We start from the raw sequence: 24,306 nt of genomic DNA, 5'->3' as shown, positions 1-24,306 counted from the left end.
ATGTTCTATATCAAAACAAAACAGCAAACTTTAATATACTACAGCTTTTAAGTAAAATTATGTTTAATGTATTGCTATCATTCACCTTATTAGTGATTCACTATTCTTAGATTTGATATATTTAACAAAGAGTAGCAGTGAGCAATGCTAGTGCACAAAAACATTCTTTTAGCATCAGTAAGTAGACACTCTTTCAAATATTTTTGCACAAAATGAAACCATAGGGATCTCTGAGATAGAATGTCTCCACAAGAAATCCTGTTTCCAAAGACCTCTTTTCATTACAAACCACAGCTATGACTACTGAGATTAATCACAGTAAGATTTTTCACCTAATTTATTCAGACAAATAAATTGGAGTTATTTTTAGACTCAATATATATATGATTTTACAAGGATATTAGTAAATCTGAGCAGGTACTAGAGAATCTTGTATAAATGTATTTGTTCGAGTGCTTCTCTGTCAACCTCCTTTTCCACGTACACATCATAGTTTAGCTGTATCTCTTCTACCCATTGGTTGAGCTGTATATCTGTCTGAAACAACGAAAACAGATCCTTAAATTAACACAATTCTGAGAAACATAACAGGAGTTTCAAGGTCAGTACAACATTAAGAAGGCAAGACATAATAAGAGACATTAGTCATTCCAAATTATGCAGCACTGATAATTCATTTCTGGAAACATCATTTAACCTAAACAGGAGAGTATTAAATATAATTTTTTAAAATAATCTCAGTCAGTAGTTTAGATATTTTGCTAGCATTTTAAAACTGCCTTCCATTTGCATTTGTACAAGCCTCAAGCATCTGGATCAGAAGGCAACATTTTGATAGAAGTGGTGAGGGAGCAGCTAACTGTAGCAGGGAAGAATCACAGGTCCTTTCTTGTTTTACACCCAGCGGGTATTGTATTAAGACTACAAAGGGCTTCTCGGCTGTTGTATAACCACTGTCTGCTCCAAGAAAAGGTCAAATGACACCATTGCTGCGCCTGGGGCTGAGGATGTATTTTGCCCAACAGCATAAAAGTAGTAAGTGATTCAATTTCTCTAAAGCAGACCACTGTGGCCAGCAAGTCACTTTACAAATAGCCTTGTCGTGTATTATCAGCATTTTGTTTCCTAACCAAAGCCAACCCAGGTAATTTCCCTAGGCATCATACACACAGCAACTGCAACCTATAGAAAACCTATGGCAGAATGACACAAAGCAGAGGTTGCCCCATCAGAAGTGGTTACTACTCTTCAACACCACCACCAGCACAGGGTATTAAATACCTCTGAAAGTTGCATTGTCATTCTGTTTGTTTCGAAGAGCAATTTAAAGCTATGTCACTGATCCAAAACACCCAATGATAATCACTCAGCTTGCTGAAGACCACATCTCTCCCTAATCTGTACTGCTAACAGCTCATATTGGCATATTATGAATCATTTTCTATGGTAACAGCAAGTCAGAAGACTGGATATCCTCAGGCTATAGTCCTCCTTTATTACGATTCTTTCTCCCACTGCACTGGCAAAGCAGTTTGTCACGTTTCAAGGCAATGAGCAAGTGCAGAGTTGAATAGAGAAAACATTTCAAGGTTTTGTTTTTAACTAGAAGTTTATAAATACATCTATGCTTCTAAGGCTCTATAGGTTCTCTATACCTGGAAGTAGTCTGAAGGGAGCGGATATGATTATCACATAACTTACTAACATCATAATATGGCTTTGCTAATAATACTGTATTCTTAGCCTCACAACTAAGGCATTGTTAATAATACATATAATACAATAATTCATGCAGCCTATTGACATTGATTGCGGTTTCCATTTTACAGCTGGAGACAAACAAAGCAAAGGAAGATTAGTTGCTGGTCAACTCAGAAACAGAATCCAGAGTACTACATCATCTACTCTACGCACAAGGTCACATACCTGCCCTCATGACAATACTGGCAAACAGCTAACCTCAACTACGGAACTGCCACTTTCACAGAAAGCAACAAAATGTGATAGCTAAAACTGGATGGGAGAACTTACCTGGAGCTTTGAGAGAGATTCTTTAAGGCTTGGAACTGTTACTAATAATGACCCTCTTTTCCTCACATTACAAGCAATAAATTCCCAAGCTCTGAAACACATTTTAGAAGTAGGTCATTAGTTTTCAGAAAAAGAAACACATTTGATATACAATAAATCTAACACTTCTACAATTTAATGACCTAAAAATAGACTAAGCTTAAAAGACTTGCTATACATATTTATCAATTAATAGCGATTTATCTGTTTATCTGTTAATACCTCAAATATGTTTGTATGAACAAAATCAAGTTCCACATGAAAAAGAGGGAATACATCATCTTACAATGTTATTTGAAACATTTCTATTTCACTCTGACACATCTGCATGCCATTTTGCACTGTCAACACCTTCACTCTGGACTAAGATTAAACATTGGTACTTCGTCCCTTTAAACTTTTAGTTTTGAAGAATAAAATCCAGTCCCCAATCCCACTGTTCTGTTAAGTTTGACAAGTTGCTCTTTACATACTTACATTGCAGTTGTGACAAAATGCTTCACATAAGATATTAGCAATGGCAGTATTTAAAGATAGCCCCCAGCATTCCTTTTTTTCTGATTTTGCAAGTCAGATCAATTCGCACAGCACAGCAATTCAGACTAAAAAGAATTTAATTTCTAGTATTCTTCAGACATCATTTGTCTTCATGGTACTGTGCAATGTTAAACCACTACACCCGAGTTCTTCAGGTATCAGACGAATTCTCACTCACGTACCTGGAAACAAATCTCCTGGCAATTTCAAACACTCACTACCCTTCACTCATGCATTCTGCCTCTCTGCTCAACATTAACTTCTTGATATCAAGGGCAGTGGGACAAGTCTTAGCTTAAACTGCTAGCAAGTGTCAGACTGTTTGTTGGGCTGTCTGAGACACAGGCATCCGTTCCTTTTGGCTGCCTGTGCTAACGGCACGGTAACTTCATCAAGTTATTTACATCTTAAATGAACACAGCTAGATCAGCAAAAGCTCATCTGTGAGTGTCTTGTATCAGAAAGAGGACAGTGACAATCTTAATGATGTACCTGTTTGTTATTACTTACTTAGGATCATATTAGAAATACCATCAACTCTATTTTGCAGTGCATATATATTAAAGGTCAGATATCCAAAAGCTAGAGCAACCTGTTCTCTTTCTGAAGATTAACCTAAAGTTATAGTAAAGGTATGCTGGCATAGTAATTTCAAACCCTTTAACGGTTAGATGCTGTTTTAACCGTTCAGTGCACAGATTCAAGGAAAGGTCTGGATAAACAAAGGAAGAGTGTTTAGTGGGTTTAACAACCAACTACTGCCATTAACAACGTAGCAGTTAAGTATAACAATTAAATGCAGGCAATTTAAAACAATTTCCTTATGTAATTTATGTACGTGACTCCAAAAAGCACAATCTTAAGGTTTTCCATAACTCACAAGGTTACACGCACATTGCCAAAGAAATAGATTACTTGTTTGGACACATAGCTTACCTGGCCTGTTCCAATCTGTCAAGAAAATATTCAAAGACATTATTCATTACAACAACATCAGCCTTCTGAAGAAGTGAGGCCTGAGTACAGATGTCTGCATGAACCACCTGAAAGAGAGAAATTTCACAAGGTATAAATTAATTTAAGAGACAAACACAGACTTCAAGTAGACATGAAGCCTGTCAACATAATACAGTACCTGCTAACACCACTCTGAACCAGTCATAAAAATGGATATTTCACTGACTTCGTATTAGGTAAAAACATAAGTAAAATAACCAGAATAAGTTTTTAAAAAAATCTCCTAATTAAAATACTCAATTCGTTATGTTATGTACAATGCTGTGTCTGACTTTTGATCTACAACGCTGTGTGCCATAGAAAAGGAGCTGACGTATGTGATGCCTATTACTTTTCACTTACCTATGTCTTAATCACAAATGTTTACCAATTTCAGTAAAGGACTTAAACCAGCCAAAGTTTTTATGAGGATATCAAAAGGCATCTCACAGGCACAGTGCAGTGGGTTACTAAGGAATCACAGCTAGAAAAGACTTGTCGATCCTGGGTCTGTCAACTGAATTCTTGTTACATATATTGGGACTGGGAATGCTGGAAAGGCGGCATGCTCTATGGCACTGGAGGACAGAAAGTGCTGTATCTTACTGAACAACTACTTCTCCAGTCAGCACAGGTGCTGATTTGAATTTCAGAGTCCTTTTGATATCTCCTAAAAAGGATATTAGCACATCATGTCATTTTCAAAGAGGTGATATTGTAGTGGAGGGAGAATATGGATGCTCATTAAGACTCTGACAAGATGCATTTGATATCCTCTTAAACATGGAGAAATGCATCAAATCCTAAATCTGAGGAGAAACAAATAGGAATATCTTTTGAGTGAATGAGGGAAAGAACGCTAATCTGAATGTTACTTACATTCCCCCCAATTTTTTTAAAGTACATCCCTATATATTGAAAATGGCCAGGAAATCTGACCAACTTCTTGCATTTCCTGTGTTTCCTGTTAGTGGATTGTGCTGAGAACAGATTACCTGGATAGATTCAATATTCCTTGTTTTGTCAATTTCTTCTACACTGGATGGATATAAAAGAGAAATCATGATTCTGGCAGGAAAGCTGAATCTTTGTACAGAAGATAAGATACGTTTTCCAGCAGATAAAAAGTATTTTGCCTGCTGAACAATATACCGATACTTGTAGAGCACAGAAAGCATGCTGTTCTTATTGAAAGCAGAAACAGATACTACCCATGCAACTTGCAGGAATTCAAGTGGTGAAAAAGGCAATGAGTGGCTGCAGTTTATAACTCCAGAATGCACTATAGCAAGTGTAGCCAAGTATTTCAATACTAGCTATAACAGAAACAAAACTCTACTGCTCATAAAAATTAGACATCACAGCATTTCATCTTCGGGAACTATATTCCATGGGTTCTCTGTGAGGGCTCTGACTCAGTAAAACAAACAGCTTTATTTCATTAAACACATCAGCACGCTGAGTTGTCCGCCGCTGCTTGCAGCAAGAGGAAAGCAAGCAACTGTGTTCTTGTGCCTCACTAAGGAACAGGGACAGTTTAGTTGACAGAATGACTGGTCAAATTACTATTTTCACCTCTAGCATGCAGACATCTGAACTATTTATCAATTAGTTCCTGAAATTGAGAGCTTTAAGACAATTAAAATAGGTGATAATTTATTTTAAGACACTGCAATGTAAACTGTAGCAGTAGAGGAGCTGAGTAATGAAGAGCTCAAACATCCAGGCAGTGCAGAAACAAGACAGACAGCTCAGGCTGCTATCACCATTGGCAATCCTAAATAAGGTAGGCCCTGCTCATCAACTGAAGTCCTCCACATAAAGCCACTGCTAGTTGTAGATATAATGACACACTATAAACTGTAGTAGTAGAGGTATGGATTTAGGTTTGATGCTGCTGTCCCAGTACACAGACAGCAGCCTCCTGCAGAGGGGCAGGACAGACAACTAGGGGCAAAACCTGCCACAGCCACATCTGCCAGAACTCATTTATCAGAACCTTGATTTATTCCATAATTTTTAGTGCACCTAAACTGTAAGCGATATTCAAATCACGGTTTCCAAGGTCAAGGAGATGTTTTACTTTATTCCTTTCTTTTCAAGGGACTAAAATAACAGCAGCACTGAATTTCTGTACAAAAAACAGGCAGTAGTCCCTTACTACAAACACAAATGACTGATGGACCATTCTGACAGGGATTTGTAAAATGGCAACTTGAGGGAGGAAAAGGTCATCTATCTATAAGCAGCACAAGAAGTCATGGTTAGCACTAAGTTTTCTTAATGCCCTTCTAATGGCATTCCTAATATATTAGGCCTCAATTCAGAAAGACACTTGAACACCTGGGAAATATGGAGTATGTGTTGATGTTTCCTTGACTTTTCAACACTGAAACCTTAACTTAAAATTAGACTGCAGTTCTAGAGTAGGTGATCTAAGCAGCCCATTCTCCCAGACACATACTCATTCCCATTGCTGCATCATTCCCTCCATTGGGACAGCACAAGTGTGTGTGGCTGCATCATGAGCTAGACCCAGATCCTGCTCCAGACGAACCACCGCTTTCCTGCTGGCTTCTTTTTCAGCTGGATCAGTTCCCTGATCTGTTTGGTTACGTGCTCACACAAAGAATTGTGCTGGCACGACAGAAGGGGCAGCAACTGATTAAAACAGCCCTGTTGGCAGTAGGAATGCACACTGAGCCCTCACGAATACAGGCAACTTCTGAACTGAGGTCTGAAGTGTCTCAAGATGTGTTCAACTGTGTAACTCTCCTCCCAGCATCTAAGCATTTGCCCAGATTGCAAGCCACACAGAGCATTTTCTATGTACTTTACCAAATCAAATGTTGACCAAAGGAACACAAGATTCACTCATAAAAATGTAGTCATTACAGTTATCATTTCATCTGTTGTCCTTTAGGAACAATATTCTAATAAAAATTCAAAATACCTGAAAATCAGTGGTTATTTAAGAGATGTCTTTTCAAATTTTTTCAATTTTCAGTCACAGGTTATTAACAGTAACTGGATTCTGACTATTCTCCGAGCTAGTGCGCATCTCTGGAGAGGATTAATTTGGGGGTGAAATAAAAATCTAAGAAATGTTCAAAGAAATGCGATAACAGGAGTCACATGACTAAACATCTAATTAGACTCAAATAGTAAAGTTCTCAGGCACAACTTTGAAAATGTATTATCTTTTTATCTTTACTCTGAAACGAATATTTCAGCAGAATTACAAGGTGTGAAGGAAGAACAAAAAAGTCTTACAGTAGAGAACATACAGGGCTGAAAAGCACGTACATACATCTCCAGCTCCACTGAATTAACTTGACAGAGTTCTTGTTTGCACCTTCAGTCTCATCACAACAAGGTGATGCACATATGAACCCAAAACATTTGCAAAAAACAAGATTACGGATAAAGCCGGCAGCAACTGGGATTAAACTTATCAACCCCGTGATGCTGCTTAACTCGGTGTTAAATATTTTAATATTTATTATTTAATTCCAGCTTTTAATTGGTTATTTTAATTCTCAAGAAATTACTGCACCAACAGTCTGTGTGAATCTGTTCAAAAACATATGCACATAACACAGGATTAAAGCCACTGAACATATTCTACTCATCAACTTTTGCTGGTATTAAAACTACTGGTATCCCCCAAAAGGAAAAAAAGAAAACATTTTTCTCATTAAAATAGTTGTAGTTATTCCCATAATGGGAATAGGGAAATGGTTCCCATAATATCAGATTTTTTGAAATCCATCTTGTTTTTTGAATGTTCTGAGAAAACATACGCCAATAGCCTGAAGTCCTTTAGGTGTTTGCAAATCCTACAAAAATCTTTGTTAGCATTAACAAAACACAGAGATACTATTAATGAACACAGATGCCATTTGTTTTTGTTATTTGAGATACAAACTTTTTATACAGCCAGTTTCACAGAAGTCAGTGGCAAACCTGTCATTGATTTCACTGGGAGAAGAAGCTAGGATGCATCTGCTTTGCGTGAGCCACTAGGTAAGTCTATTCAGGAAAAAGAGCCTAAGCAATTAAACATGTTATCAGATTTTGATAATTTCTGTCTTTTTCTGCTTTGAGAATTTTCTTTTTTCAACAAAAAGCCTTCGTTTAACACAAAAACAAGCAAAGGCAGAGAATTCTTTTCAGAATGCTGATTTACCAGTCACTCCAATAAACAGCATACCTACTGCATGGTTGGTTAAAGATACACACTGAACCATATATTTAGTTACCTTTATTCTGTCAATGAACTGGTATTTTGTAATTGTCATTTCTTGCAACTGGCAAAAGTCTGCATTCATTTCTACTCCATACAGTTGGGATGCTGAACTATAAAGATAACCCTACATTAGGAAAAGGAAATTTAGTAACTGTGATGCCTTTAAAGTGACTTCAAACATTTCAATTGAAATGGAAAAATAAAACAAAAGATTAAGAAAGCATTTAAAACAGGAAGTTGAGAAATGTCTTACAGTCGATGCTACATGTTTTTCAGAGCTAAGCCCCTGTTTTGGCAATTATCACTGATTTCTCATGAATTTTAATAAGAGAGCCAAGCTGACAGGTCAAATAATAAAAAGAAAAGAAAAGGAGAGCTGCAACTTTACTTCAATTGCAGAACATGTAAACTGGCCAAAGAAGGAAAAAACACTACAAACTAAATTATAAAAATACTGTGAAAGGCAAAGAAGCTCAGCCTTTAAACACTCTCTGTACATTTTTGTTTCTTGTAACAATGGAAAAGGAAAATAGTAAGAGCAAAAAAAGATCCAAGACTATACACACACTCAAAGCAAGTGAAAAAGGCTAACAATGTACCCACAATAAAAGGTGATATTTCAGGACAGAATCTTTGTCAGCACCTCTAAGCATTCTATTGCTACTATTTTCAAATGCTCCATATAGGTACATATGGGGGGAAAAAAAGGTACATATGGGGAAAAAAAAGGTAAGTTATTCCTCAGTAATGAACCCAAAATGCTTAAATAATTCAGTTTTGGACTGAGATTACGGAAATTTGTTGGGAGATTAAAAAAAAGTACAAGTATTTGAGCCTATGGGGCTAATGGGGATATTGCTTTAGCTTTAACTACAGTTCTGTCTCCACTGAACACTGTAATTACAGTTTGCTAATAATGGGAAAGGCAAACTAACAGTGTTAAATGTATAGAACGTCAGAGATATCTCGATTTGCAATCTAATTATTAAAGTTTTCTGAAAGCACTCGACTGAGGTAGAAAAGCAACCTGTGAAAATAAAATCAACACTTCTCAAATACAAGCCAAGAATATGATGAAAAGGAGAACTTTTTTTCTTTTTTTAAAACTTCGTTGCTGTTTTATCTTGAGACTATCTCTTGCTATAACAATACAAGCATTTAAGTACTTCAAAACAAATACAGTAGCTAGCAACAGCGTCACCATTTAAGGATCTGATGCTGCAAATATTTACAAATGCAAGCAACTTTCCTCATTTGAGTACTCCCAAAATTAGATTATTCAGATAAGTAAAGTTACATGCTCAAGTGTTTCCAAGACTGAGCCCTAAACAGCCATTGATTTTTGTACGAAAGCTGTAACGTGTGCTTCGCATTGCTGTTGGCCATATGTTACACCAGCCATGCCAAAAGCAATCAAAATTGCACTCAAGTTTCTCAATGAAGTATTTTATATGCACTTTAAAGCCCAGAGCATGACAATATGTTTTAGGAGACAAATTCATATCAAAGTCTTCCTTCGTATAATTTAACAGTTTGTCAGCTTCATTAAGGAATTTAACACAACCGATCTATATATAGACCTGGTCAAGACACACAGGACAAGCTTACTTATGAAGGAGAGATACAGCAATAATTAGCAAAAAAGCAGCATTTGTGACAGTAATATGCTACTCTGTTGGACAACAGACTTTTCCTCTCCATAAGCAAGATTATTTGTAGTTCTGTTTGTGGGGAACAGAACAAGAACTGAAATCACTGGTAAACAGCACCTTATGCTGTTCAGTCAGGCTAGAGATGCCTCTCAGAATGACCTGTTCAAGATGGAGTAATGAGAGTAGGCAGTCAGAGAAGAGGGAAAATATATGTCACAGTAATAAAATATGAATTCCTGTGCTGGAAGTTACCGCAAATAGCACTGCACCAAGCCTGGAGCCAACGTCAACCACTACCTTTCCTGTCAGGTCAGGCAGTACATGTTGATAAAGAAACTTCAGTTCCATGAGGGAAAAGGAATGCGAAATAAACTCTGGGAAATAAGAACAAAACAAAGGTGTTGGGTGGGCAGAACTAACTAATGCGTTATTAATCAATGAAATATAAATCTGAAGAGTTATCCTCACTGAAAACCTGTCTGGTTTCCTGACTAAACTAGTATTGGGGACCTTGGGAAACCAGGGTTTGCAGATCTGAGGTGGCCTGCCAAGACAACTGTCCTGAGGCTGTGTATTCATTCCCTTACATGGAGAATCTTGAAATCCTTCATGAAACTGAATTACCTTTGTCTGCACAGTGACATATATTAAAGAACTGAAGATACAATAACTTGGAATCATTTAAGTAAACTTAGAAACATAGCACCTAAAGCTCAACACAATTCATGCAAACCTTTTCATGGCCAGACATATTAACAGCTTAAATTTCAACTCCAAGATTTTAAGGAACTGAATGTTCTTAAAATAAACTATTCCTTCTTCAATGCCTGTGCTACACTGGTGACAGCACTGATCCATACCACACCACACACAAACTTTAACATGGTATTTCCTACTGCTTTTCAAGAGGAGATTGCAGAGGAGATGTGCAAGAGGAGACTGAGGCTACTGCATGGTTTGCTATGGTATTGTCTTCCTCTTGCATCTTCCTCTTCAGTGGTACACAGCCCTGACTCTTCCCTGCCCAGTTTTTGCAAGCAACTTGTGTCACTCATACACTGCAAATTATTTTGGCTTACGTGTCTAGGAGTCTCCTTCCATTGGTTGTGGGAAATAATTCTGGTCTGTGTGCTGCATCAGTCTGAATAAGGTCCTCCAGCAGCTGGACGTTCTGTTGTCCAGCTGAGTGACTGCACACACCAATTTAGTTAAACAGAATTTTTCTCATGTTCCCAAATGAGCACTTACCTAAAGATGAAGTCTTGTATGAGCCACACTCTGTGCAGTAGTTCCTACTCATTTTCCCTTCCTCACACAATGAATCAACAAAATCATCATCATAAAGGAATGCATCAACATGAATCATGGGTAGTGGATGCTGGTGTATCTGAGAAAAGGAACAAAAGCTAAGAAAGGCATAATGAAGTCTCCTAATTTCACTTATACTATTATACAGGTAATCTGCCCACTGTCTTACCTTTCCCCAAATCCCCAACATCCAAGTTTTTCCCTAGTCAAAAATTACACATCAGAACTCTGGGAATTGTGTGGCAGTTCCTCCTCATTAGTAGTCTCTCCAAGTCCATTATTAATTGTACAGTTTATTTATTTCAGATATATTTAAATTCAATGTATTTTACAGTTCTGCAAAAGGCATGGCTGGTCTGATCAAATCAAAGTTGGCATTAGTTATTCTCAAGACAGTTTAAGAAACCATCCAAACCAGTTTTCTATAGATTAACTATACTGATTAAAAATTAATGGAGTTAAAGCATAGAATCCTCCATGTAAACTAGATCAAACTCCACTGAAATTACCAGTAAGTGAAAGTTGACAAAGGAAAGAAAGCTGGAGGTGTGGATAGCTGAGCGAGCAGGAGACCTGCTGTGAATTCTGTCTACTTAGAGCTGGCTTTGGCATAGAGGAGGCAATACAGAGGTTTGGTACACAGAAACAGAAGCTTTTTCTTTTCAACTTTCATGAGGAGAAGGTAACTTAAATTTAGGAGAAAGGGCAATTCTGCTTCTCAACTTCAGCTGTCTAAAGATTGCCAATTTTGTGTTTTATGCCTCAATCTAGAAACATCCCTGATTAATGCACATATCATTTTCAATCAAAAGCATACCACTTGGGATGTTTGCCTTCTGATCATTTCAAGAGGTGTAATCTTCATTCTCCCACTCCTCTTTCTCCCCCTCTCCCAGGATTGTTGCATGTGGCCAATCCTCTATCATATTTAAGAGCCACATACCACTTTTCTGGGAAATGTGTTAACTTTCCACCTATACTGGCAGCTCAAGTAGAAAAGGTGCCCTCCCCTCCCACAGGGCTCACAGCCTACCTCTTTCTAAGCCATTGGAATCTGAAAAGAAATGAAAATCATTTCTGGGCTGCCCACATTATGGCAGCAGCAAAACACTGGCCCTATACTTCTATTTCTTATTAAGGCGCCTGTTAGATTCCAGTATGGAGTTAGTGCTAAAGAATCACTGCAACAAGTGTCACACCACACAGAATGAAAGCTATGCCAAATAACTTACAATATATGTATTAAGAAGTATGAAGCAACTTGCCTGGGGTCACACAACTATGCAGCAACAGATCTGGAAGCCAGACTGAGATTTCTTGTATCTCAATCCAGTGTTCATTCTCTATTATTATCTACTAGTAAAACTGAAATAACTGAAATCAGCATAGTGCCCAAATAAATGATGTGGTTCAGCAAACAGAGACCATAACAATTAGCTTACTTTCTGAATAGCTAGATGTTCCGAATTAAACATTGCCTCAATGGGTAAGCGATTCCGCAAATCTTCAGCGATATTTTTGAGCACGACATCATTGTTATTCACCACAAGGTCATCAAAGTCATCTATAAATCAAAACAAACAAAAACCCCTGAACAATCATATGTAGATCATGTGGACTAAGTGATGACCAGTACAATATAGTTGCAATCATAAACAATACCAGATGGATAGGGATTTTATTTGAAATGCATTTTTCAGCCTTTGTTATTTTTCTCCAGCCAATGACAGATTTAGATTGTAATAATTTTGCCACTTAACATAAATATAGCACTTTTTAAAATCTCAAATTATTTTCATATTTATAAACTTATAACTCACATATGATGATCTGGGCTGCCACCAAAGTCATACTGTTTCAGCTTAAGATATAAAAACATCAAAGATGTTTTTGAACTATTGGAGAAATTACAAAACCCACAGTTGCCTGAATGTATTTTTTTTTTGGTAAAAGTTTCTTTTTATACATACCATCTTTCTAATAAAGTGGTTACAAAACATCAGGGATAATGCACAGTTCAACAGTTCAACTTACAATACTCTTAAATGACTGAAACTATCAAACTGTTTCAAACGTGAAAGAAAACAGGAATGGATGTAAAGCAGTACGTTTTTGCAAAGCCACACTGTAAATTCTTGCTGTTTTTCCAGGATACCCCTTAATTACCTTAACACCCTTTTTCTTCTTTTTGATTTAGACATCTAGAAAGCAGACTTCCAAGGAAACTTGGGAGGTCACCAATCCTCTCTTCTTCCAAGGCAGAACCAGTTCTAAGTGTCACTACTCCTCCAGAGTATTCTTCAAAAAGATCATTAATGACAGAGACTCTACAACCTCTCTGGGCATCTATTCCAGTGCTTAACTCACTATTAGAAAGCAGTGTTTTTCTTGATAAATCATCTAAATTTCCTTTGCCACAATTTAAACCCAGTACTCCCTGTCCTACTCACAATGGAAATAGCAAACTTTGCTTCTCTCCTGCATATAGTAAGTTTTTATTACTTTAAAGACTTATTGTGCGTCCCCTCAGTCTTCTCTTCTCTAGACTAAACAAGATCCACTTACTCAGCCCTTTCTTGCATTTTTCTAGAACTCTGTTGTCATCACTCCTCTCTAGATCTTATGGACTCCCCCATCCTTTCTGACCTGTAGCATTCAGAACTAGACATTACTCCAGCTAAAGGTTCTTCTGCGCTAAACAGACTTTTCACATCTTGCAGACAACATCCCAGTTTCATGTTAGCCCTCTTCTCATAGCATGACGTTCCTCATTGATATTCAGCTTGAGGTTCCTGTTTCTTTCTTGTTACACCTTCCTCATAACCAAGGACTAGATGAAATTCCGCTTTCGTTTGGATATCTCAGGGCTCTGAGGGCACTGAACTGCTTCTAAACAAAGGCACATCTCAGGTCAAAACTACCTACATGTAAAAGAAACAAAAAACACAAAAAGCAACCACAAACCTAACCCTGAAAAATGCCTCAACCCCATCTATTGATTCTTGTCTAAACATAGACATGTTCATCCTCTCATCCCCGTTCCACTTCTAGTTTGTTTCTTGTTCTATTTTGACTGCCACCATGTTGGGCAGGGAGTGTTTTTTACATATACGTGTATCACTTACCAAAAGAAGATCTGATGTCTTTTTCAGGTGTTTAAAAAACAAAAAGTTAATATTCATTAGCATTGCTGTCCCCAGTGGGAACATTGGTATAGACAAGCTTGATGGCAAGCAGGTTCAAAGTAAGTCTAAGACATGCCAGAGTTTTGTATATGCTAGTACACTCAATCTTTCTGTCACTTGTGGAGCACAAGCAATGCTGGGAAGAGTGAAAAGGTTTTAGTATAGACACAGAGATCAGCTAAACTATAATTTTAAATACAGTATGCTACTGAAGTGCTTTTTGCTTAAGCACTTCAGTGAGTACAATATGATTAAAGAAACCAGCATTCATTAGAGCAAGACACACTCTTCTTACAGGATGTAAATGTAAATGCTTCTTCCAACAAGTCCCAAGACTTGTCCCAAGACACCAACAGATAATCCTGAATACCCCACATTAAGCTGCACAAAGCTTATACTTGGCCTTTAAATCAGCTGGACTCCCTTAATGTGTATCCAGTTTATTATTTACTAAATGTATTGCAGAAATGCCCGAATGCCCCGACTGGCACTGTAAACCAACTGGTAGTTGTTACAGCATTAGAAGGTAATTTGCTGTTCCAAAGAGCTCATAGTTAAGTTCCCCACAACCTCAGCTCCCAAAGAGGTGAAAGCTTTGCGTTGGGATGGAGGAGGTAGCTGCAACAGCAGCATAAACAAAACGACAGCTGCAAAGCAACAGCTCCAGCTTTGCAGCATTTAAATTTGAAACCTCTAATGAGCACCCATGTCCTGTTAACCTCACAGTCCATCCAACAACTTGCAGACTATTTATGAACGTCCCAGGAGCAGTGAAGTTGATGACTTTTCTGATTAGTTCAGGGAAGGTGGATGAACTCAAGCCCGATGACATTAGGTTTAGGGAAACTTCAATAAATAATGGTGGGGGGGAAATCAGACCAGAAGGAGTATGACAGACATTTAGCGTGCAAAGGAGCCAGATCCTGCTGAGGTGGATAACATCTGAGGGAACAAGAGGGGAAAAACAGTGATATGGACAGAACAACAGAGTAGAAAGATGATATTAGCAGCTGTACAGACTGGTGTCTGTGGGCAATAAGCCCCTACATCTGGCACATGCTTTAAAACAATACTATTACTATGCAATAGAGCTCATCCAGCTGTTATACTGCCTGTTAAGAGTATCAAATTCATACACAGAGTTTAATGAAATGCAGTAAGTGTTCATAGACCACCAGGCCAGCTACACCACATTGCAAATGCAGAACTTCAGCTCCCTTTTCCCCAAAGTTGTTGAGTTAACAGGATCTGTTCCCTCATTGCCTTGGTGACCTTTTCTGGCCAGCAGTGGTGAATGGCTCTACAGGCTGTTAAATATTCCAGCTGTACACTAGAGAAATGAATACTTTCAGAGACGGAGGACAGGTAGCACAACTTCCTCAAATCCAGAATACTCCTTTCCCACCTTGAAAGGAATAGTTGTCACAATACTGTTATCCAAGCTACTCTTCTGAAGCAACAAAGTACAACACAGAAAAATCTTTGCAGATAGTCTGTATGAAACAGGCCACAACAAAAATCATCTTAAAACACATACAAGCGGCTCAAATGAAAAATTGCTGAAACACAGATACTGAAAAATAAGTGGCCAATGAAGTTCTCCTTCCAACTATCATATTTTAAAGTATAAGCATATAGGAAGAAAAAGAAAGAAAAAGAGGTTTGAACATATGACTACCGAGATCACAAAATGGCAGCTTTAGCAGAAGCTGCATGTGGAATATTTGCAAGTTCAGCCAATGACTAAACTCAGATTCTGAGAGTTACCTCACTCTTGTCAAAGCAAGAAATAGCAACAGCTACCACAATAACTCATTTAGTTTTGCAGTATGTAAATATTTATAGATTGCCATCAAGTATAGAATGCAGGTGCTAAATAGGAAAATATATATGTATATTTCTGCCTCAGACTGGTACAGTTTCATCAACTCCACCCTTGTGTTTAACAAATTGTTCACTCATAAGAATCGCAGTATCACCTTACCATGGATCTTCAAAGAAGAAATGAAAAAGAATACTATTTTTACATCATTTTAGTGCCTGTTGTATCTATGAAATAGAGAGTATGTAAGCCAAACTCCATATTCATAGAACACACAACTAACGAGGGAAGAACTGTACAGTTTATGAAATACTGCAGGATGAATCATAACCATTTGTTTATGAAGGAAGTTTGAGTGCATTACTGTTTGTATTTTATTTCAAAAACCGGTTCCACTGGATCTACTCAACGTGCATTTATAAAATTTAATTAACAAATTGCAAAAAGCCTAACACCCTGGTGCAGCTCAGCCTTTCTACAGCAAATATAACACAAGCTAAGAAAACATCACAAAGCCTCACACTGGATAGAAAGCACCGTTACACCAACATCTAAACATCCTGGCATTATGAATTACATGACTGAGAAGCAACATGATTTCCAAATGAAAACATAAGATCACATGTCACAGGGAAAGAAGAGGGTTTAGCAAAGGTAATCATAACAGAAAAGACCATATGGTTTTCTAGACATAAATTCAGACTCACAGAACTAAAAAGCATTAGTATCCATGCTACTTAATACACAGCCAATTTAATCATTTACCTTTTTCTAATCATACTGAACACACAGGTCAAGGAGGAAGTCCCACATCTCTAAAACACTACTACCTTCTTTTTTGGCTCAAAAAATTCAGGATCAACCTATGACCTCCATATACCAAGTTCTTCAGGCACTCTAAATACGTTCCCTACCCCTAAGCATACTCAGCAACTGGTAGAGAGTAACCAGCTTTCCTGGCACATTTTCCAGTAGACATCATAGCATATTTTATTAGTTCTTTAACTCTTTTACACTCAGAAGTTGAACGAAGCTTCAAAGTTAAATTTGAAACTAGGTAAGTCACATACCTATTATATAATCATTAGTTTTCCCCACCATTATTATTTAAGCTTCAATGACTAACAGCATAAATGCGGTTGTTATTCTTGAGACTTCCCTCTTGTAGCAGTATCATTTGTCTCAAATGAAAAGAAAAGTAATTAATGCCACTTCCAATAACTGGTGATTCATCAGATGACAGGTAACATTCCAGTTTAGTTTATCAAACAACACAGAGCAGTGAAAAAAATTTTGGGTATGGCATCATTTTAACAAAGAAATACATTCCAGTTAACACGGCTCTGCAACAGTTTTGATCTCTTCTGAAAGAGTATTCTACCTGGATAAAACAGTTGCACCAATTTAGACATGAAGCCTTATACTAAATCACCTTTTTCACAGAACCAAAATTACACCTGTACACTTGTCACACCACAGAAACACATGTTTTGATCCTTTTAAATAAGAGACTCACTCTGCTTTAGGTCCGCTTGTATGACAATAGTTTCGAAAGGAAATATTAAAGACCATTTCCTGTTAAAGAGGTTTTTTTTTTTTTCTTTTCTTTATACTATTTCATATTCTTGTACTGTGAAAATCACCACCTGATAATTTTTCCTAGCAGGTCTGGAAAAACAATAGTGCCTAGGCCATAAAGTACATAATAGAAAAAGATGGATAAACTTAGTCTGTTCCTAAGAGTACCACAAGAAAGAGTTTCTTCTCTATATGCAAAAAGCAGAACTAAAGCAACATGTCCACCATGGTCTGTTTTGGCTAGTTTTGTCAGAAAGCCTTCCCTCGCTGCCTGTTAAGAGCCAGAGCACTGATCACCCTCAACTTCCAAGTCACAAGACTAAATCCTACGTCAACCTCTTAAAAAACTGGTTTGCTCCCAGTGCAAGTCAATGCACAAGAAAAAAAAAATACTTAATTATATGTTGTTTATCCTTAACTTAGAGGATTTGTGATGGTTTAGTACTCAATGATTGTTTTGAATTATACATCACTGTACGAACAATTGGCCATTAAGACCAGTGAATCACTTTAGAAACATTTAAATATAAAGCTAAGATCTCAGTGAAATGGACAGAATAGAAAAAGCTTTTAAGTTTTTTTTTATTTTACTAAGTTACATGACTGGAAAAAAAAATTAGAAGCTAGTATTAGAACAGACAATTTTAGCCCTGCTGAAAAAGTAATTTTGTATCTTAGAACCTGTGGCAGACAAGACAAATAAAGGGGCTTTTTATCACCTTATCTGTGCTTCACTGACATGAATTGAGAAATAGGATTTTGTAATCTGCATTAATAGCTCTAAATACCGTAAAAATGTTCAGCAGTTGCCAGTAAGTACAGTAGTTTGGCGATTTTAATATCAAATTTGAAATAAAGACTCCCGGAAGTTACAAATGTTTTCCTCCGATTCCTTCCCGTATCTGTATTAATGTATAGAGATGGCCTGTTAAATTCTGTTTTCGTTGCTTATCTTCTCCAGCATCTGTTCTTCCTAAATGTAACCTCTCTTGCTACTGACAATTCTAGGAGTTTGGGCAGTGGAGGTAAGAGCAGCAGGGAGAGGGATATGTGCATGCACACATTTACATAGAAGCTATACATCAAATGCTGAAACCCAACTGAGTGGGATCTTCAGGGGGGTTTCCCCAAGTGGTCTGAATTAGCTCTTGGGCTTCACCCAAGTTTTCTTAGCCAAAACTTCTGGAACATGGTTATTGCAGAAGGATATTAAAGCATTAATCATCGTATTATAAAAAAGTTAAGACACCAATGGTTCCTGTTATTCCTTCCAACTCTTATTGTTTCATTTTCTTTGAGATCTAAGACTAACTCAAAAGAAAAGCTGGAATGCAAGTCACCGTGAAATGACGTACTTTCACTGCAGTGTGTGGGAAGAGCTGGCTGACTGCAAAACAGCAAAGCAGCGTTGCTAAGCAGCTGCCTTAAAACTGTAATGTCTTCTTTCATTATACATAAAGATTTGGAATTTCTAAAAATTCACAAGACCCCCAAAAAAGACTGCTTATTTCATTCTGGACTTGGACAAAGAAGAAAAAAGAACAGCATCTTGCATACACTTGCATTCCCATAAATACTAAGGAAGATTACTCCTAGAAATTGTTAGAGTGAGAACATGTTCAACGTTCTCTCAGTTCCATGTCATACAAAAGAGTCTTTCCTTTAGATAAGATATCTTGCTTTACTAAAAAGTAATCTGGCTCTTCCACGGAAAGATTTTGGGATAACATTACATGGATTCAGCATGAGTCAGAAAACATTAATTAAACAAATAACGCTGGGTTTGTGACAACGGAAGGGCAACCACTTCTGCAGGGCTTTACTCTAAGGCCTACATAAGCTCCATGTACACTTTACTTGGGAGAGGGGGAAGAGAAGAAGAAAGCCTGACTATAGCTAACACTGGAATCACACCCAGCCTTCCTCAGCTGGAAGTAAAACTATAAGCTCAACATCTTGACTGAAACAGGAATAGGACAGTGGGGGGGGGGGGGGGGGTGTGAAACAGGATGGGATGACCCACACACCACAGAAAAATAATTTGTCTGTGAGGATACTATTTTGTTTCCATTTATCCTATCCTTGTTTACTTGCACTGTTTTCTCATTCAGCATACTACTCCTCTACCCCTACAATTTTGTTGTTTTCATCAGAGGTTTGTTTCTTTCCTCCATCTACATCATCAAAGACTGGGCTTTTAACTCTGTGTGGTACAGAGATCAGGTAGCTTTTCAGCATGTCCTATAAAACTGTTTCCTCACTGCACAGAGAAACCCCAAATTCCCTAGCTGTATTCAGAGTACAGTAGTAGAAACCTCAGTTCCCACTCCTCACCATCTTCTGTCCAACCAGTACTAATTACTGCTGCAATATCCAGATATTACACTGAGAAGGACAGTATAATTACTCAAACACAACAATTCTGGCGGGGGGAAGCACAATAAAAGTTACTGTCAGTATGCAGTCACAGAAGCAACTCAGAGAAGCAGCATGAAGAGAGCTATCATCAAAAGTGTTGTGTTGGGGACATCACCCAGAACATTTACAACTCTGAGGAAATTCCCAAAAGAATAAAGGCATGTGACCTGCTGGATAAACACCTCTGCTTACTTACTGTTCAATGCTGCAGGAAAATAAAACCAGTAAGAGAGAGGTCTTTCTCTAGACCTGTGCTTGCTTGGTGCAAAGAAAAAGAAAACTAGAGATAAACCAGAGGGATGCAGCCATTCAGAAAAAAGAGTGGAAAAATATAAGCCAGCTACATATAGGCAAAGGAACAGACTAATGACCTAATGAATCAGTGAAACTTATCTTAATTTGATGGTAATGAGAAATTGTTACAGATCTGCACAAGATTTTCTAATCTCCTATCCTCTATTGTATACCTATGTGCACATGTATATACACATATTGGGGGGGGGGGGAATTGCAGCACCTAATGATAGCATAAAAATTGTGCAAATGTTAGTACTTTTGCTTAAACATCACCATCAACAGGTTCTGAAACTACTACTAACTTCTACAGGCAGTAGCATGTAGCCAAATTTTATAGGCTCCAAATTTCTCCACAACCCTGGCATTCTGGGAAATAAAGTTTGCCTAAGTCCCACATGCCCTAATCCACACATATAGGAACAAATATGATTGCCTACTGCTTTTAACTACATCAGCACTTGGCAAGATAAAATCACAAGCTTTAAAGGACTGCAGATGCCCAAAGTGCAGCTTTATTTCTCAGAAAACAAATCAATAGTATCCAAATAGAACATCCAAAAAGAATTTTTTTTTTCCTGCAAAAGAGAAAGAAATGTAGTATAAATTAGATTAGATAAAGATTCAGATCTGGCCTATCAAGATGACAACTACAGAGATATTACTTTAACTGCTTCATTCTGGTTGCCCTGTATATCCAGTCTATTCTGTCCTCCAATCTGCAGCATATGATCTAAAAGCCTATTGAATGTCAACTACAAAAGACGCAATCAGTATTTCAATCAGTAATTCTTAAAATTTTTCTTTCTGTGCTTCCAAAAATTCTCATAGCTAGACAGCCGCTGTGAAAGATGAGTGTGACACAGTCCCTAGCCTGTATCAGATTATGACCCTGTGATTTTTTTTTTCCTCTGAATTTTAATGATACAAATCCATGCCTGGCCTTTTAACGAAAGGAACTATATATTCTTTCTCCATATTTACTCTTTATAATTAAGATACAAACTACAGTGTAACTACACTGAGGTTCCAAATTTTGAATTACTTAATACTTGATGTATTGGGCAATCTGTGACATTCTATTTTTGTGTTAAGTCTGTATCAGTACTAATTGCTATTGCTTCACTATACGTATATCATCTTAAAACTAAGAAATTATTGATTGAAAAGGGACTTCTGCAAGTCTACATAAACCATGTCACTGCCTAAAAATTACTCTGGTAGATAAAAGGTAAAGCTTGATGATAGGATCAAAGTGGATAAAATAGTGAGTACTCTTTTCCTTACTGAAACAGATTACCATTTTCAAGCTTTACTAGTAAATTCCCATGCGCTTTACTGTATCTGTTAATGAGTCAAAGAACAGTAAGCTGCAAGACAGCCATAAATACACATGACAAACTAATGTTAGTCTAGAAAGAACTGTAACTGTTTACTTAGATGAGCAAGCAATATGATTACATATGAAATTCAATGATGCCTGTAAATTAGAGCATATTGGAAGAAAAAAAAAAATACTTCTAACAAGATTATTTACAGTAATCCATGCACCATTTAGCAAGCACAACATGCTACCACATCCAGATAAAGGCTCATAACGGAAGGGATGAAATACTGTTTTGAGCACTTTGCTCTGCCATTATGTGTATACATATATATATATGTACATACATGTATATGTATATACAAACACACAGAAAACAAAAATGTTTAGTTACAGCAATTAACACTAACTAAACCCATTTAGCTTCAGCCTTCAAGTCTTAAGGAGTCCCATCAAGTGCTCTGTGAAGGCTGTCTGATAGATACTCTGAAACATCTGACAATGTCTGTCCTAAAAGAGATAATAGATTGGGGTGAGAGCTATGCAGCCATCCTAGGATGATCAATTCTGCATTCCCAACTGGTTCTTTCCTTGTAAAGACAGCAGAGGGAGCAACTCAATCATAAAAGGATCTTTGAGGACTCTCTCCGTTTTAGTGGCTGGGGGAGCAAGTAACTATCCAAGTGCAAGCCCCATGGAAAGTGACTTTACAGTTCTCTGTAACTGGATGCAAGTGCAGTAAGAGGCATGCTTTCAGTCACAACCCTTTATATGTGAATAGCTGCCACTTCCACGTGTCACAGCTGGCCCTTGTATCCCCAAATACTTGCTTATAGGTTTCCACAGTGTTTTACACTCAAACTGAGGTGCTGCCTACACCAGGTTTTTCAATGCTGGTATCAACACTGCTGGAACAAAAGAACTGAACAATAATAATCCCAGCACATCAGAGCATGACTTGAGCACATAACACATCATATTATAATTTTTTCCACCCACCGCATCATCACTAGGGAGTGGGTTTACCATCCCAACAGGCAACGATTGATAAACAGGACATATACTCATAGGCTGCCTGAGACACTGACTGGATCAAAGCATTCAGGGGCTTTCAAGACCCCCATCTGCAATGGCAAAAATTAAGTATAACCACAGACTAAGCAGCATTTTAGCCACTTTATTCAGCATGGCATTATGCGCCTACAGCTTTAGCATACTGTGTATATTCATATTTTCTATGACATATTCTTATTTGTTCAGTTGCAAAATTTAACAGCTTGTGCACTGACCCACATTTCCTTCCTTCAGCTGTGTTGAGATGTTTGATTGCAGCATGTTGATGAAGTTATACTGAGGCACAAACAAGAAAATAGACAGAAATTTATGTTAATTTAAAATGACATTAAATAGGGAAAGAAGTACTTGCAAATTAGCTCAAACCACTATTTTCCAGCTCCTGAAAGGCTGCTGTGAACATGTGCGAAGCTGAATAAGACAAGACTGGTGTATAAAACTCTTTAGATATGCCAGGAGCAGAGTGCCTCCATATGATCTCTGGCATTTCATGCTGGAAAATTTAAGAGGTTATGACCCCAGCTGTCTGTCCTGCTCTTCTGCTGTAACTTACTGCCTCTGTAGCACTGCTGGCAGAACAAACAGAAGCCTGTACCTCAGCCGCTATACTCACAACCCTAAGCATCCACTCATGCTACCATCATTTTCAGCTGAAACAGTCTGCCAACTACAGCAGCTGAGGAACACAGTGCTTCAACTGACACAACTACAGGCGCGGTAACTCCTGGTTAGAGTCAGAGAGGACAGGTAGCACTAGGAAACTCTTTACTTGCCCCAGCGAGCTGACAGAGGTCATCCGAGGAAACGACGCTCACAACTCCAAATCGACCACAGTGAGTGTGACAAAGACCAGCAAGGGTGAGCATGAGGGTCCGGGCGGGACCCCGCTGACGGCCTAGTTAGCCTGACACCACGTAAGGCCCAGAGGTGACCGACCCCCCGCCCGGGCCCCGCAGCACCCCGGACAGCGGGACTGGCGCCCGGGCCCTCTGCGGAGCCGCGCGCTACCGGCCCGCAACGGGCGCGGGGGCGGCTGCCGCCTGCTCCCGCCCCGCCCGCCTCCGCGTCGCCGGCACGGCCGAGCCCTTCCCCGGGCACAGCGTGGGGGGAACGGGGAAGGCGAGGCGGGGCGCCGCCGCCGCTCACCGCATGCCCCTTAAACGGACGCGGAGCCCGTGGCGGAGCGACGCCGGCCAGCACCAGGCTGCCTCCTCGCCTCGCCGCGGGGCTCTTCCTGGGCGGGTGGGCGGCGGGGACGCCCCAGCTCCGCCCGCCGGGGCTCCCCGCACTGAGGGGGCCTGCTCGAGGGGCCCCGCCGGGCCGCGCGCCGCAGGCACCCGGGGCGGCTCCGCGCGCCGCGGCCGAGCAGGGCCGGCGGGGCCGCGCTTACTCGTGGTGCGCATCCAGTGCAGCAGGCGGGGCAGGTCCGCGGCGCGCGTGCCCCTCACGGCGGCCAGCACCGCGCTCCGCGCCGCCACCAGCTCCATCGCGCCGCGCCGCGCCGCCGCGGGGGGGCGCACTCGACCGCGACGCCGCGCATGCGCGCGCAGGCCACACTGCCCGTGCCGGGTTACCCGCGGCGGCGCAGAGCCGCGCCCTCCTCCGTGCGCGGGAAGCCCACCAGCTCCTTCGTGCGCATGCGGAGAGGGGCGCCGCGGCCTAGCGTCTTCATAGAGACCTTGTGCGCATGCCTAGAAGTTAAGCCCACCCCCTCGCCTCCGCGCTGGCCTTTAGCGGTCTTCTCTCTGCGCATGCCCAGATCACGGGCCTGCTTGTTTGCCCGATCTGCATGTGCGTAG

At 39.3% G+C, this 24,306-nt stretch overlaps 1 protein-coding gene across 6 annotated transcripts; it reads right to left on the bottom strand.

The window, feature by feature from the left end:
* Positions 1 to 3: 3 nt before the first annotated feature.
* Positions 4 to 24,053, bottom strand: LOC112980317 (uncharacterized). Of its 6 annotated transcripts, none has more exons than XM_064512363.1 (9): positions 23,898 to 24,041; positions 22,723 to 22,783; positions 12,255 to 12,376; positions 10,753 to 10,891; positions 9,757 to 9,878; positions 7,866 to 7,976; positions 3,544 to 3,650; positions 2,032 to 2,122; positions 4 to 537 (listed from the first exon to the last, which is right to left on the bottom strand). In XM_064512363.1, the coding sequence occupies exons 2-9, from the start codon at positions 22,766 to 22,768 to the stop codon at positions 421 to 423; spliced, it is 855 nt and encodes a 284-aa protein (XP_064368433.1). In that variant the 5' UTR covers positions 22,769 to 22,783; positions 23,898 to 24,041; the 3' UTR covers positions 4 to 420. The 6 variants fall into 6 exon arrangements, with proteins under 6 accessions (XP_064368433.1, XP_025950853.1, XP_025950851.1 ...); XM_026095068.2 differs by lacking the exon at positions 23,898 to 24,041 and adding an exon at positions 23,281 to 23,549 and having other exon boundaries at positions 9,802 to 9,878; XM_026095066.2 differs by lacking the exon at positions 23,898 to 24,041 and adding an exon at positions 23,281 to 23,544.
* Between the last annotated feature and the right edge of the window lie 253 nt (positions 24,054 to 24,306).

This window comes from Dromaius novaehollandiae, chromosome 5 (genome assembly GCF_036370855.1).
Source record: "Dromaius novaehollandiae isolate bDroNov1 chromosome 5, bDroNov1.hap1, whole genome shotgun sequence".
Classification (NCBI taxonomy): domain Eukaryota; kingdom Metazoa; phylum Chordata; class Aves; order Casuariiformes; family Dromaiidae; genus Dromaius; species Dromaius novaehollandiae.
The sequence above is the reverse complement of the archived record's forward strand: the minus strand, read 5'-3'. Positions and strand labels throughout refer to the sequence as shown.

Coding starts and splice junctions, on each gene's coding strand:
- LOC112980317 (XM_026095066.2), bottom strand. CDS start 23,373: ATGCTCACCCTTGCTGGTCTTTGTCACACTCACTGTGGTCGATTTGGA. Junction 12,377..22,722: donor GCTGAAGGAAGGAAATGTGG/GTCAGTGCACAA, acceptor TTTGATTTATAG/ATGACTTTGATGACCTTGTG. Junction 7,977..9,756: donor TTGGTGCAGTGCTATTTGCG/GTAACTTCCAGC, acceptor TTCCTAATGTAG/GGTTATCTTTATAGTTCAGC.